Consider the following 14,203-nt stretch of genomic DNA (forward strand, 5'->3'; position numbering starts at 1 on the left):
ACCATTACATGTCCTGTAGTCTGAGACGGGGCTTCTGGTTCATAATAACAAAGTCCAATATGATCATAATGTCCCTTCGCGCAAAGAAAAGCAGAAATACATTTCTCAGACGAGCATTTATCATCGATGAGCGTAACGTTATAGGTCTTTCAACACAGCATGAAGTCATTATCAACGTAATACGTGCTCGTTTCATTTTGTTGACGTTTGAAAAGATGTCCTCAGTAATCCAACATTTCCATGAGTGATGTAATAGTCTCCGTCTCCAAAAGTAAACAGGCATAAGCAGATTTCATCGTGGAAAGGTTGTTAAACTTGATGATTTGCGACTCGCTGTTTTCAAATTCAGTTCAATCGCGCGTAGGCGGAACTAACAATGACTGACGAATCATATTCAACGTTTCATGTTGACAAGCGTGTGCACCAATAGGGTAAAAGAAAACTGCGAAACTGCTTGAACATGCAAACTTGCACTTATATTTTAATTATATTTATAATTGTATTACATATATGAAATTATAGTGTGATAAGACGTCTATTCGTAGTACTATTATTTATTTTTGTTAAATTATTTACACATTTGTCTGGAAAATGGCCTTCTGATTGGATGGGCCACAACTCAAAGTGGGCGGGCCCAGGCCCGGCCAGGCCCACCCGTAGCTTCGCCACTGGTCTACATGCTTGTCGTACCCAAGTTTAAACACTCCATATCGCACAGTGTGATAAGGTTATGGTCTTATAGGAATGCAAAAATCCTGCAGTGTATCACAGGCTTTAGACAGACAGTCATTTATGTTTGTCTTAAGTTTCGCCTTCACCCTCACTTTTTTATTTTATTTATTACTTTATTAATAATTTCTGGAAAATGGAGTTCCTGCCGAGAGCAGGCACTCACTGAGCACAAAAAGATGTGCTTGGGATGTTTGTTTTCTCCTCTAAATTAAACCCACGGAGAGAAGCTTCAGATTTCATCACATGCCTGTGTTCTTTTTTAACTAGCAGGGAGGACTATGAAGTTTCCACAGGTGTATGAGAATTGATTCTTCTGTGTACCTCTGATTATATCATTAGAACTTTCTAGAAACCTAACAAAAATGGGTGTTGAAAAGTAAAAATACATTTAATGAGTTAAGGAGCAAAATAATTGTATTTAGGATAAATCCCTTGGTCAAATCAAGAGGAAATAATTTTTTTTTTAACCTTTGGAGATAAAAATGTACACTTTCAGAATTAAAGGAACATGAAGGTCACTGATCTATATAAATTAATGGATTGTGTACAGAACGTTTAATGTAACAGCGTGAGGTGAAGCCAGTGCAGAGTTTGAGCGGCCATCTTGGTAAGCCCAACCGGCAAAGGGCATCAGTAGCTGCGTCATTAACCGCTCCCTCGTTCACTCCTTCACTATTCCCTATATAGCAAATGACAATTGAGTCCACTATATGGGGAGAAAGGGAACGAAAATGAGTGAAAATGATTTCAGACACTGATGTATTATTGATTGTACTGTGAAACAGTAAAGTTTATGTTACATCATTGGTCATGTTTATTATATTAGTTATGAATAAAGAAAACAAAACAACTGCTTGTCATATTTATTTACTGTTGTTTATGTAATAAAAATATTTATTATATTTAAAAAAAATATATATAGCAATTATTTTGAATTTTTTTATTTAAAAAAAAAAAAAATAACTGACAACAAGAATTAAAAAATTGTTTATAAACGTAAATCTTTGGTGTTTACTGTCAGTATCCTTGAGCTGATTCCACTTATATGTTCGTCTCCTGTTGCATCATGGGAAATATGAGTGAGCGAGTGTACATCCTGAATGTACCCTCAAAATCAGAGTGCATTGTGGGTAAAAAGTATTGAACGAATGTAGGGAATGAGTTGTTCACTCAGGTTTCGGACACCACTACAAAATGGCCGACACCCGATATAGTGCACTATATAGTGGATAGGGAGTGGTTTTGGACACAGCTATTGACTTTCATTCAAAATCATGATCTAAATTCACCTGGTAAACAGCGTATCAGTCACACAAAATAAATTTTTAGGATATGTGTACGTAGATTAAATTTAAATTCTGGTGTTATTTGCAATGTTTATGTTTTAATCTGGCAGGATAAGTAAAAAAAAGACCACACAAGTCTCCTCTGATGCATCCTCGATAAAATGGGCAGATCAAGAACACATCCAGGGATTTTATGTGAACTTGGGCTTGATGCGAACTTTGATTTGGAACAGTACTTGGTCCGCGACTGATGACGTTTCACAAGTCCACAAGAACACAAGTACAGACAAGAACGCATATTGAGAAACGGCTAAGGATTAGTTTCTATATTAGATAATAATTGTAGACAACACTTGAAGCTAAATTAAAAAATCTGTTGATTGATGCAATTTTCAGAGACAGAATAATCAGGATTCATTTCCAAAGTGATCCCTGAAGATGCATTGGGCTACGGTGAAGAAGAGACAACGGCTTGGTGACTTCAACCACTGGGGAAGACAGCATCTGATACCACAGCATCTTTTCACTTTAATGAGGAGCCAGAAAGCCCCACACAGATAATGAGTCTTAGTTCCACACAACATTAGCTTCGTGAAATCTGCACAAAATCCACACACCCGCTGGTTACTGCTGTCTTCCAGCAGTTCATTTTAGAGGGGATTTTATTCCCTTATCATGTTGTGGTAGGGAGTAGAAAGCAAAGGCTTTAAGTGTTAAAATGTTTATGGCACCACGATTCAGGTGTTATTTTGGGTTTAAGGACTCACCAGGCGCCAAAATGATTTGAAATGAAGTTTCAAATAGCTGGGCTGAAGATATCTATCCACTCAAAGACTGGACAAAAGGTCAAAAGCTTTTGAGAGATGGTCAGTGCAATTCCTTTCTGGATAGAGTTTGAAAAGCACTCTATCACATAAATATGTAACTAGCATTTGAAAGCTAGTCTTTATAGACAAAAAACTAAAAGACATCGCGAAAGCCCTTCATTTGATCAAATAAATGCTTTTTATGCTTACAATTACAAGACCTTTAACAAATATGAAATCTGTAGATAAGCCATTGGACTCCAAATGGAAAGGTTAGAGTGAAAGAAGGTTAGTGAAGAAAAGGTCAGTTGAAACGCTCCTGCTGAGAGTACGGCATTCGGCTCGGATAGTGTATGCAGATGCCACAGTGGGGCGAAGAAACAAAAAGCCAAAGAAAGTAAAAAGTAAGCCATACATTTTAATAAAAGTACAGTGGTCTTGTAAATGAAACTTTTTGTAACTAATAAACCGGAGGCCGGTTGCACCAGCTGGGCGTAAACCCGGCCGTAAGATTAGTCTGGACATAAAATGTGCTTTACGTAGAATTTACACCTGTTGCACCTTCTAGGCGTAGCGTACATCTGAGACTAAATCTTACGTCTAGTAAAGGGTAGGCGTAAGTATGAAGTCTCCACTTGTTAAATAATCAAATTTGAGGAAACTTTGGTGTGTCTAAGGGGGCGTTTTTCACCCGCAGCCGGCGTATGTTTTCAATTGTTTCCAATGGAAGCGCAGAACAGCCAGCAGCTGGCACTGAGCGCCAAGATTAGAACGAGATTCAATGTTGGGTGAAAAACTCCGACAAGTGTTAATTTTGTCACCTATTTTTTATTTAGTCTTAGTCTTATGCAACGTACACACCAAAGGCGGGGCATCACGTTACTCCATCTACATTACTTGTGGGATTTAACTTCTTTTCATGCGAGTTTTTCGCTCAAGTTCAATATTTTCAACTTTCGCATGAAAAGAAAATTGGGGGATAGCGCGTGCTTTCGTGGCATTCGCGCCACCCATATCGCGTCATCCGCATCGCCCCACATGAGGACGCATCTGATCGCGTCTTTGCATTGACTTTGTATGTAATCTACTCGCGCAAATCGTTGAACTCGCATCTGGTGTGAACCCACAGCTAGTCTTTTGCCAAATGTCCTTGCTAGTTTTAGTCATGTTCAGTCATTCACATATCTTGGGCCCTATCTTGCACCCAGCGCAATTGACTTTGTCAGTGACGCATGTATCATTCGTATTTTGCACCGGCACACAGCGGGTTTTTCCCGTCACAGACGCACGTCGGCAAACTAGGGAATGAACTTGCGCTCCCTGGGCGGTTCAGCGCAAAAAAGGAGGCGTTTTGCGGCGCAAACCATCCCTGATGCTATTTTGCAGTTTCAAAAACAATTGCGCCACTGACCAAAAAAAGTAGTCTAAAGTCAGTGGCGCGTTGCGCGTGGTTCATTATGCTATTTTAAGGGCGCATGCTTGACCATAATGTATAGCGTGCACAACGCGCACACACTTTGCTTATCTAATCTACACAGATGCAACAGTTATTTTTGCAAACATAAATTTTTACAAAAAAAATATTAACACATGAGATAAGGGGAATCATAGTGGTGAGCATTGTGGTGATAGTTTTTATTTATTGTGTGGCTGCGTTAAAAAAATATCATGCAAATAACGATTAAAATATTTTCATAAGAAACCTTAACGTATATGAACTTGATTTGTAAGTGTACTTTGTGGTTGGACCTTGCTTGCGTTTCTTGGGTCCGATTTCAAAGCCCCCAAACCCTTTCAGCGGTGAGGGTGGACGCAGCGATGTCCTCTGCTGGCGTCAGGTCCTGAGGCAGATCCACCTCCCGTTACACGGCGTGCCTGATTTATGCTGGCAAGCTTGGGATTCCCCCGTCTCCTGACATCATTGTAGCACTTAGCGCAACAATGGGGATGCCAGCTGATGAGACAATTGTGGCTATTTCCTCTCACGCCTGTTTAATCTACGCTGATTTGGGGGGGTTTCTCCTATCCCAATACAAAACAACTTCTCTGTCTTTGACTGCTCTTACAAGAACGTCTGTCTCCTCGGCTGTAAACCGCTCCTGGCGTGCGCCTGGTAAATCCGTCATAATAATAGCAACCCGCCATGGAACTTGCGCCCTTGCGTTTAAAGGGAATGTTGGATAGCGTTCTGATTGGTTTATTTAACGTTACGCCCAAACCACACCTATGAATAATGAACCTACTTCAGACCAACCCCTTATTGATTTGCGCCTGGCGCAAGAGTTATTTCTCCCGCCGGGAAAATAGCAACAGCGCCCAAGATCCGCTTCGCACTTGCGTTTCAGATCGTTAAAATAGGGCCCCTTATTTTGTTAGTCAAGTTATAGTCGACTAAAAGTCTCATCATTTTAGTCTATTTTTAGTTAAAAGACAACTCAAGGTATCTTAGTCAAATTTTAGTAAAAACATTTTTGTCTTTTTTTAGATTATTTCTGATTTCAGTCAAATAGTGTTTCACAAATCTCAAATATTGGTTAAATGTCATAATCACTTGACAAAATACACTAGTTGAATGATTTTGAATGATGATTGTAGACGAAAATGAAGAGACTTAGTTTTTATTTTATGCAAAACATTTTAGTCTCGTCTTTTTTCGTCAACAATAATGCATGTTAATATAGTTTTAGTCAGTGGTCTGTGCATTCTCATCATCGTCTAGTCTTAGTCATGGAAAAAAAGGTTGTTGACGAACATATTTAGTTTTGCCTCGTCTGACAATATTAACACTAAAGCTAAGCTTGTCGTCCAGCGTTCGGCGTCCTCCAGGTGTTTTCAGCTGCGTTTAAAGGAGCATTTCACCCGTAAAACATTAATCTTTATTGAAAGTGTGTCATATTTGTAGTCGAAATTTAACATACATTAAGAATTTAGTGCCTATTTGACCGAGAAAAGGGGTTTCAAAAAAGATATTGGACTTCCTGCTTTCAATGATGCAAAATGATGATTTTACATCATTAAAAGAAGGAAGTGCAACACTGAAATCTCTATTTCTTCAGTCTCAGCGGAAACTGAGGAAATGATGCACGAACATTCAAAAAACATGACTGGGGATCTAACGATACAACGCTTAATGCAAATGGGTGAAGTGTCCCTTTTAAAGCTTTGGTGTGTACGCCCCCTAATGCACAGGATATGTGGGCATTTTGCTTTTATGCATGGAAGAGTGAGAGACTTCACGCCAAATTCTCGTCAAATTTGATTATTTGTATTTTTTGCCATAGAAACAAGTCGAGACTCGAGACTTTATACCAGGGGTTCTCAAAGTTTACATTCAAAGGTCCGAATCTGAATTCTCATCATTTTCATAGGTCCGGAAAAACTTTATGTAAATCATTTGTTTATATAACAAATCAACACAAACAGTTTGGGAAAAACATAAGTGTATTTTGCATTTAAAGTAAAAAATTTTTTTAAACATAAACACAAGAAATATGCCAAAAGTAACCAGGTGCAAAATACAGAGCAATCTAATTAGAGAAATGGCACAGTTTGTTCTCCATCATATGCATAAACCATGGCAAAAAAGTGTGGTTGGTAGGCAGAGACACTGACCAAAATTAGGGGTGCACCTATAAATTGGTTTATGATGCTTGCTATGCTTCTCATGAATTACGGTGAAATGCCGCTACATCCAAAAGCCAGGGGGCGCTCTCAGGCAGAAACTTAATATGCGCTGCAGACGAAGAACAAGACACACGCAGCTCCAGGAAACGTCTTAAGGATATATTTATATTGCTGTTCTTCAAACCTTTTCAGGTATTTTCATGATAATAAAGAATATGTATAAAGATTATGTTTGACGAGTGTTGCTTTTTCAAATGCATGTTTTAAACGACTCAAACCAACAGTGATTGCAGATTGATAAGGACTTACTGATCAAAAGCCGTAGTACGTGAAGTAGTTGTGCATAATATCTGTGTGTGATGGCTACAGCGTCACACAGGAAATTTTTAAATAACTCGTTTTATTTTCGGACCAGGAATACTCTTAAATCTAAAAAGAAAACAAAACTAAACGAATGGTTTACAAGTTCAATATGCATTTGTAATGTAGCAAATGCTCACGTTTAATCAATCACATAGAAATTAATGCACTTGTAATATGAAGTGGACGCGGGTCCGGATCAAGTTCTCATCGGGTCCGGATCCGGACCGGAGTCCGGACTTTGAGAACCCCTGCTTTATACTAACGCTTACCCTTAACTAGAATTTTATGATATATAAATTCTTATTCTTATAAATTCTTCACAAACAGGCTGAAAGAGTTACATGCCAAACTCAATGGGTTGAAGGTTTGTTTTAAATCTCTAACCCCATTCTACCCTATCCCTAAACCTGCATAAGCTGGTTTGCTAATCTCCCAACTTGATCAGATGACAAATGCACAAAACCACCAAACCCGAGCATCCTGTTCTGGGTGGAAGACTAGCTAGATCCGGTAAACTGATTTAAACTATTTTTGAGAGCAGGGCAAGCATGAGCAATAATAACAATGTTTCAAACACCACTAGTAAGAATGCTGAGAATTTATCAGACCTCTTTCAGTAGAGGTGCTACATCCCTGAATCCATACAGGAATAAAAATTGCATTTTTGTGTGCACTTGCATGTACTCTAGGGAGCCTAAGGGAGCTTAAGGGAACATTTTCCCAACCCTAAGCTTGTGCAGACAGTATATTTTACATCCTTACACTTATAAGCTAGCTAGAAGAATAATGACTACGTACAACCAGAAGGTGACACGCATCCATCAACTCACAGCCTAAGGGAAGCTACGGTTAGACACTCACATGACCTCCAGACGGGCTGACTTTGAATCGTTGCCGGCCTGAGATATGACATCACAGGTATAGTCCCCGATGTCCCCGGACCAGGTTTGACTGATGTGCAAGGTTCCCTCCTGCAGGTTGATACGCCCTCCTCTGGTCTGGCTCACCAGCTCCTCATCTTTTTTCCACACGTACCTGCCAAATGAAAGAGACGGGAGAGATGGAGAAGCCTGTCACAGTCAGGCTGAAGGAGGGGGTGGTGCGCGGGAAAAGCGCCGGCTCATTACCTTGATTTCCAGCATATTAGCGCTGAATTAACTGTACGGCATTACGGATTGCACTTTGAATCAACTTCAAGGCCCGTAGGCTGACACTTTGAATTAACATTACAATCTAACCGGGTGTGGAGAATGAAACCAGGCCACTAGCGGCCATGCGATCGTCATCACCCACCTCACAGCAATGCGCGGGTCGTGGGTCGCTCCGCATTCCAAAATGGCCGTGGTCCCCTTGATGACACGTCTGTCAGTGGGAGGGTTGGATATGGCAGTGCGACCTTGAGGAAAAAACAATTACAATGTATTGGTTGAGTTTAAAATTTCTAAGAATCGGATGACTGAGGTTCCCTGCATCACAGTCTCCTATGAACTCATCAGTCGGGTTTGTTTCCCTCCTGCTGGGACAACGACTAGACTTTAAATGCACTGATCAGCGTGTAATAACAAGTCTGGGTACTGTAAACATTGTCTCACAATGTTGCTGCTTTACATGGCATGGTTTAATCCTTCTCTGTTGAGAGACTTTATTTCTTTAAAAGAAGGGAGGGTGATGTAAGAATCCTGCTTTCTCCCAACACTAGTTCTCGACCTGGACCATTTTCACCAAAGAAACGTCTGTCCTAGTAAAACCAGCTCATAAACTTGCTGATCTAGAACTTAAAAGCCTTTTAGAGGCTGAAGGCAGAATAATGTCTTCACAAAATAAAAAAAATAAAAAAACAGAAACAAAACCAGATCACTAAAACAATATAAATGTGTATGTCGCAATACATCAACAATTGGGTTTCTATCCAAACATGAGCGAATCATTTCAAAATGTGAATTAGGTGTGTTTCCATCAAGTTGTTCGAGTGGTACTGGTAACCTAGTAACCAACAGTACTGTAAATAAAACAATGCATGCTAAAAAATGGAGACAGGACTGCAAACTGAATGCTGTGCACAGAAGAAGAAATTCAGAAATTTTGATGAAGGCACTAGCAGCAAGGCTTTTACGAAAACATTGAGCCCTATATATGGTAAAAACAACGTTTGCTGATACAGCTAGATGTTCAGTCACGTGGGTTTAATGTTCTTTATGTCAAAATGTATTTGGCCAAATTCACATATACTTTATTTCGCAAACCACCTTAAGTGAGTGTAAAAACTTATTTTATTCAAAATCTGGCATTTCCATCACTCGTTTCTTATGCAATACTTTAAAATGTGCATAAAACCGGGGTGGTGGAAACCCAGCTAATGTGGTGTTTTAAATGAAAATTGTTTTTCATGAACAATATACACAAAAAAATTCACTGCCCATAACTTGCTATTGCATGTGAACAAAGTATTTTTAAAACCGATTGAGAAAACAGTTCACATCAGTTTATTCTAGTGGCGGCCAGTCACTTTTTTTCCGAGGAGCGCGAGTGTCGTGTGTGGCTCTTCATGATAAAATGTGAACCATGTGCATCATGTGTCTTGTGAAAATACGTGCCTGGTGCACACGCGTCAAAAGGGTTTATAATAAAAGAGACGCTCACGTTCACAAAATACTCGCGAGTCACTCACTTAACTCATTCCCCGCTAGCCTTTTTTTGAAAAGTTGCCCGCCAACATTTTTTGTGATTTTCACAAAAGTTTCACAAAATGCCTTCCAGAAAAATTTTCTCCAAAAAACATATAAACACACAATTTTATCAAATGAAAGAACAGACCCTCTGCTCTCAAACAAACAATAAACAAACAAACAAACAAAACTGGAAAAAACATTTCATCCTATCTATATCCTTTTTCTCGCTTATAAACTCTTAAATATGGGTATTTTTCTAAAAAAAAAATTTTTTTGAAATAATTGCATTTTTGTGAAGGAATTTTGTTAGAGATGAGATTCAGAACGATTATCAAAACATACACAGAGTTTAAAATTAGTAAATAACGTCTTGGCTTCAGTTTTTTCATAAATTGGGTAAAAGCGGTATTGGAGATTAACATAAAAATTCATCAGGAACACGTTTTTTTATGCAAATGTTTTCTTTTAATTGATGACATAACTCGTCAATGGTGGGGAAAGAGTTAACAGTATACTCTGATTACACATGAGATTAAGAGGCTGTTTACACTTGCTATTAAGTTGTATTTTCATCGATCGGATCACATGTGGACAATGCTGGAGACAGGTGGTAAGTGTTCAAAACGTTTTGAGCTGTCCACTTTTGACCACATTCAGAGGTAGTCGAAAACCCTTTCGATCGAATTGTTTTTGTACTGTAGACGCGCATGTGGCTAAATGTGTTCGGACACCCACATGAGACCGCTTACTCTCCGCCTATTTAACTAATCTGAGGTAGCCTACTGAGCACAATGTTTTACATCTTTTCTGACTTCTAGCGTGAACACAAAGTGTACAGCGCTATCTGTAGGCTTTCATTGATAAAACTAAAGCAGCTGATCTCCGCGTCTTTTATTAGTTTTTTCATTTTGCAAGCGTGTGAAAGTTGCGTGAGCTTATTTCATCAATTGCGCTGAAATAAAAAGCTTTTACATATACATGTACAAAACACTATGCAACAAGTTTACTTACAACACAAGCAGTGGACTCTTGAATAATATTAGTTGGCATCCATTTAAACCCATCATTACTCCCGCTCGCATTTAAACTACAGCAAAGACTCGCAGAGTCTCCACAGATCACCCCCTCAAAGTAATCAGGATAGAAGCGGTCAAAAGTAGACAAAAGAGACGGATTTAAATACCAAGTGTAAATAGATTGTGTCTCTTTCGTCCACTTGTGATTTGATCTACGAAAACACATATTATTATCAAGTGTAAACAGCCCCTCAGCGAGTATCTGGCAAACGCAAGCATCTCTTTTATCATAAACCCTTTTGACGCACATGCAGCAGGCATGTATTTTGACATGACGCATGATGCACATGGTTCACATCCAATCCAATCCATGACGAGCCACACACATGACAGGCTAAATACATGTTGTGACGAACTTCTCGTCGTGCGCCCTTGAAAAACAAGTCACCGGCCGCCACTGGTTTACATGCTTAAATTTCTCCTGTTAAATGGATCTAAACCTGTTTCCATCTGTTCAAAATTTCAGTCGGATTGACACCAATTGGACAGATAAAAAACGTTTCAGTCTGATTAAACCATCAATCCAATTTCAAACAGATTATTTGGGTTGCATGTAAATGTAGCTAATGTGTTAAGCCTTTGCTAGTGAGCAGGTCCAGCTCTCAAGTTTGTCACAAAGTTGGGCCACAGCTTTGCAGATCGCCTGGTCTGGTACCAACAACATTTGTATGGTATTTAAAAGTGTTTCTCTTACTCCATACGGTGAGAGAGGCGCTAGCGTTGATAGCACCATCCGAGTTAGCAGCGAAACAGGTGTACGTCCCGGTGTCCTGCAGAATCACAGGCTGAATCTGTAGACCTCCAGACTCCAGCAGGGTGAAACGTTGAATCTGCACCGAACCGCTGGCTAGAATCTGGGAATCTGATGTGCAGACACACAAACAAATCAGCTCAACAGCTTACTTTCCTTCATATAAGAGATTAATAGAACATTGGTATGCATAAAGCTGAAGCACGGAGGATTTTATTACAAGCTTAAAGTTTTCCCGGAGGAAAATCCTTCTCTGGTTTGTTAGGGGGGCTGCTATTATATATATATATATATATATATATATATATATATATATATATATATATATATATATATATATATATATATATATATATATATATATATATAAATATACACCCCTTCATAATTGTGAAGGCTATGGAAATGACTATAGCCAAAACAGCAGATGTAATATAATATAAGATTTTTTTTATTACTCTTGCATGAAATTATCTTTTGTCATGCCAATCAGTTGGAACAAAGAGTTTTACAAACAAAGACATCTTAATGACTTCCTGTATAGCTCAAGACACACAGCCTCATAAAGTACATCAATTTACAGCAAGGATGCCTGCGACTGTAATGTGTGTAATATAAACACTAGTAAACATAACAAAACAACGGCATGCCAAAAGACATACAAGTTAGTTCGGAGATTAATGATATCTGAAAAAGTTTAGCAGTCTAGTGTTTCCCAAAGTTATATCAATGACAAAAGCCTCCAAACAATAAATAAATAATAGTCAATAATAGAGTAAATTACAGTATGAGCAGGTAGTGTTTTTTCATGTTCTTGTTTATATGGTTATCATAAAGGTTTCGGCGATTTATTAAGAGGCATTTGCACTTGATACACATGTATACACATGTACAGGGTTCCCACACCTTAGTTAACTTCAAATTCAAGGACCTTACAAGGACTTTCCAGGTCCAATACCTTTAAATTCAAGGACTAAAGGTGGGGACACATTTCAAGTGAGAGCAAGGTTACATTATGTTACCTTTTAAGATACATTGTTACAGTTTCCTTTTCAGGGAACTCGGGCTGCGTCACTGCGGTGACACTTTGGGGACGCCTCCAGGGGTAAGTGCGTCTGAATATGTATATCAAATTCAACCAATGATGAGGCTTAATGACAAAGACAGGGTGACGCAAGAGCCAAGAAGTATATTGCTATCTGAAATATTGCCAAAGACGGCGTTACAGGGAAGCAGGAAGTATGGCAAGGGAGACGCAGCGTCTCGTTCCCTTCTCAGGGAACAACAGTTATATAAGTAACCCAAGATGTTTTCATGTGTCAAACACAACTATGCGAAAAGCATTTTGGTATGAAAATTTGCATACAGAAAATATAAGCATTTAAAGCGAACAGTTTAGCACGTGTGCTTAAAAGGCTAGAATTATTTGATATTATCCTACACTACACAGGGAATAATATGGATTTTTTTCCAGAAAACTTTTTCCATAAAAAGATTCAAGCGCTTTCAATGACCTGTATCTATGTATGTATATTTTCAAAAATTTCCCAGGCCTTGAATTATTTCCCCCAGATTCACAAACTTTTAAGGATTTCAAGGACCCGTGGGAACCCTGCATGTAACAATAGTACAGTAAATGCATTAGTCAATGATTTTAATGTATAAGTAAATCCTTAAATTACCAATGTTCATTTAGGGATGGTTTTCCTCACAGGTCTTATCCTAGTTCCAGACTAAAATGCATGTTTGAGTTGCCTTAATTTAAAAACATATTGCACTGACATTTCCTAACATATATCAGTGGCATTGTTTTGTCTGAAGACCAGTATTATTTTTTGTAAGGTTTGCTTGTAAAAACAACCTAAATGTCCTAATATAACAAAAGCTAGGGCCACACAAAAAGATTTTTTAAATCAGATTTTCAAAATGTTAGAGACCACAAACATGATGAAAAAATCGACCATTTAACACTTTTGTTCCTATAGGGTGTGAAGTGCCGCTATGTGGTCATGACAGCACATCATGCACCATCAGATCTCACAATCTCTCTCGCGGACAAACGTGACTTCACAGTAAACAAACATGGCGATTTGCTAACATGTTAAAATAATAATTTGCTTTTTGCTAACATGTTAAAATAATAATTTGAGATCGGAGCGGCCCTGACGTGCTTCCGAGCAGATTCAGATGCTCTTAAAGGGCTAGTTCACTTTAAAATGAAAATTCTGTCATCATTTACTCATCCTCATGTTGTTCTAAACCTGTATGAATTTATTTTTTCTGATGAACAAAAAATAAGATATTTTGAGAAATGATGGTAAACACACAGCAGATAGTGACCATTGACTTCCATAGTAGGAAAAAATATTTTGGAAGTATTGTGATAAACGCTGAAGAAAATATTTTGATAAATGATGGTAAGCCCACAGTTGACGGTACCCAATAAATTCCAAAATATATTTTTATTCCTACTATGGAAGTTTAAAACAACATGAGGATGAGTAAATGATGACAGAATTTTCATTTTAAAGTGATCTATCCCTTTAACACACCGTGCACCACAGGAAAATCTGACAAGATAATCGGTTTAAACCACAAAGACGATCGGGACTTTACCTAGGATTGTTGTAAAATTGGCCCAAATTCGGCCTGATTATCTTGTGGTGTGTACCCGGCTTAAGGCCTAGCCCTGAATGAATCTAAATCCTGTCTGGGAAACTGCCCAAAATACAGTTTATGCTAAAAGCTAATGTATGAATTAATGTTTAACAAATTCACAATAACAATATTGTGAAACGTGACACCACAGATGTCTATTCTGTTTCACATTTTCTTCTGTCATAACCAGCTGTGTTTACGTTACACACTCTACAAACTTGCTTGACAAGGAAGGTTT

At 38.5% G+C, this 14,203-nt stretch overlaps 1 protein-coding gene across 4 annotated transcripts in view; it reads right to left on the reverse strand.

Moving 5' to 3' along the window:
* The window catches only part of sdk1a (sidekick cell adhesion molecule 1a), a 376,732-nt gene that overhangs the window by 104,656 nt on the left and 257,873 nt on the right, over positions 1 to 14,203 (reverse strand). For all 4 annotated transcript variants that reach the window (XM_065261980.2, XM_065261910.2, XM_073814026.1 and 1 more), the window contains 3 exons: positions 11,251 to 11,418; positions 8,105 to 8,207; positions 7,673 to 7,846 (listed from right to left, as the gene is read on the reverse strand). In XM_065261980.2, the coding sequence (XP_065118052.1) occupies positions 7,673 to 7,846; positions 8,105 to 8,207; positions 11,251 to 11,418 (445 nt within the window). The remainder of the gene's footprint in view (positions 1 to 7,672; positions 7,847 to 8,104; positions 8,208 to 11,250; positions 11,419 to 14,203) is intronic.

Source organism: Paramisgurnus dabryanus, chromosome 3, assembly GCF_030506205.2.
Source record: "Paramisgurnus dabryanus chromosome 3, PD_genome_1.1, whole genome shotgun sequence".
In the NCBI taxonomy this organism is placed as follows: Eukaryota; Metazoa; Chordata; class Actinopteri; order Cypriniformes; family Cobitidae; genus Paramisgurnus; species Paramisgurnus dabryanus.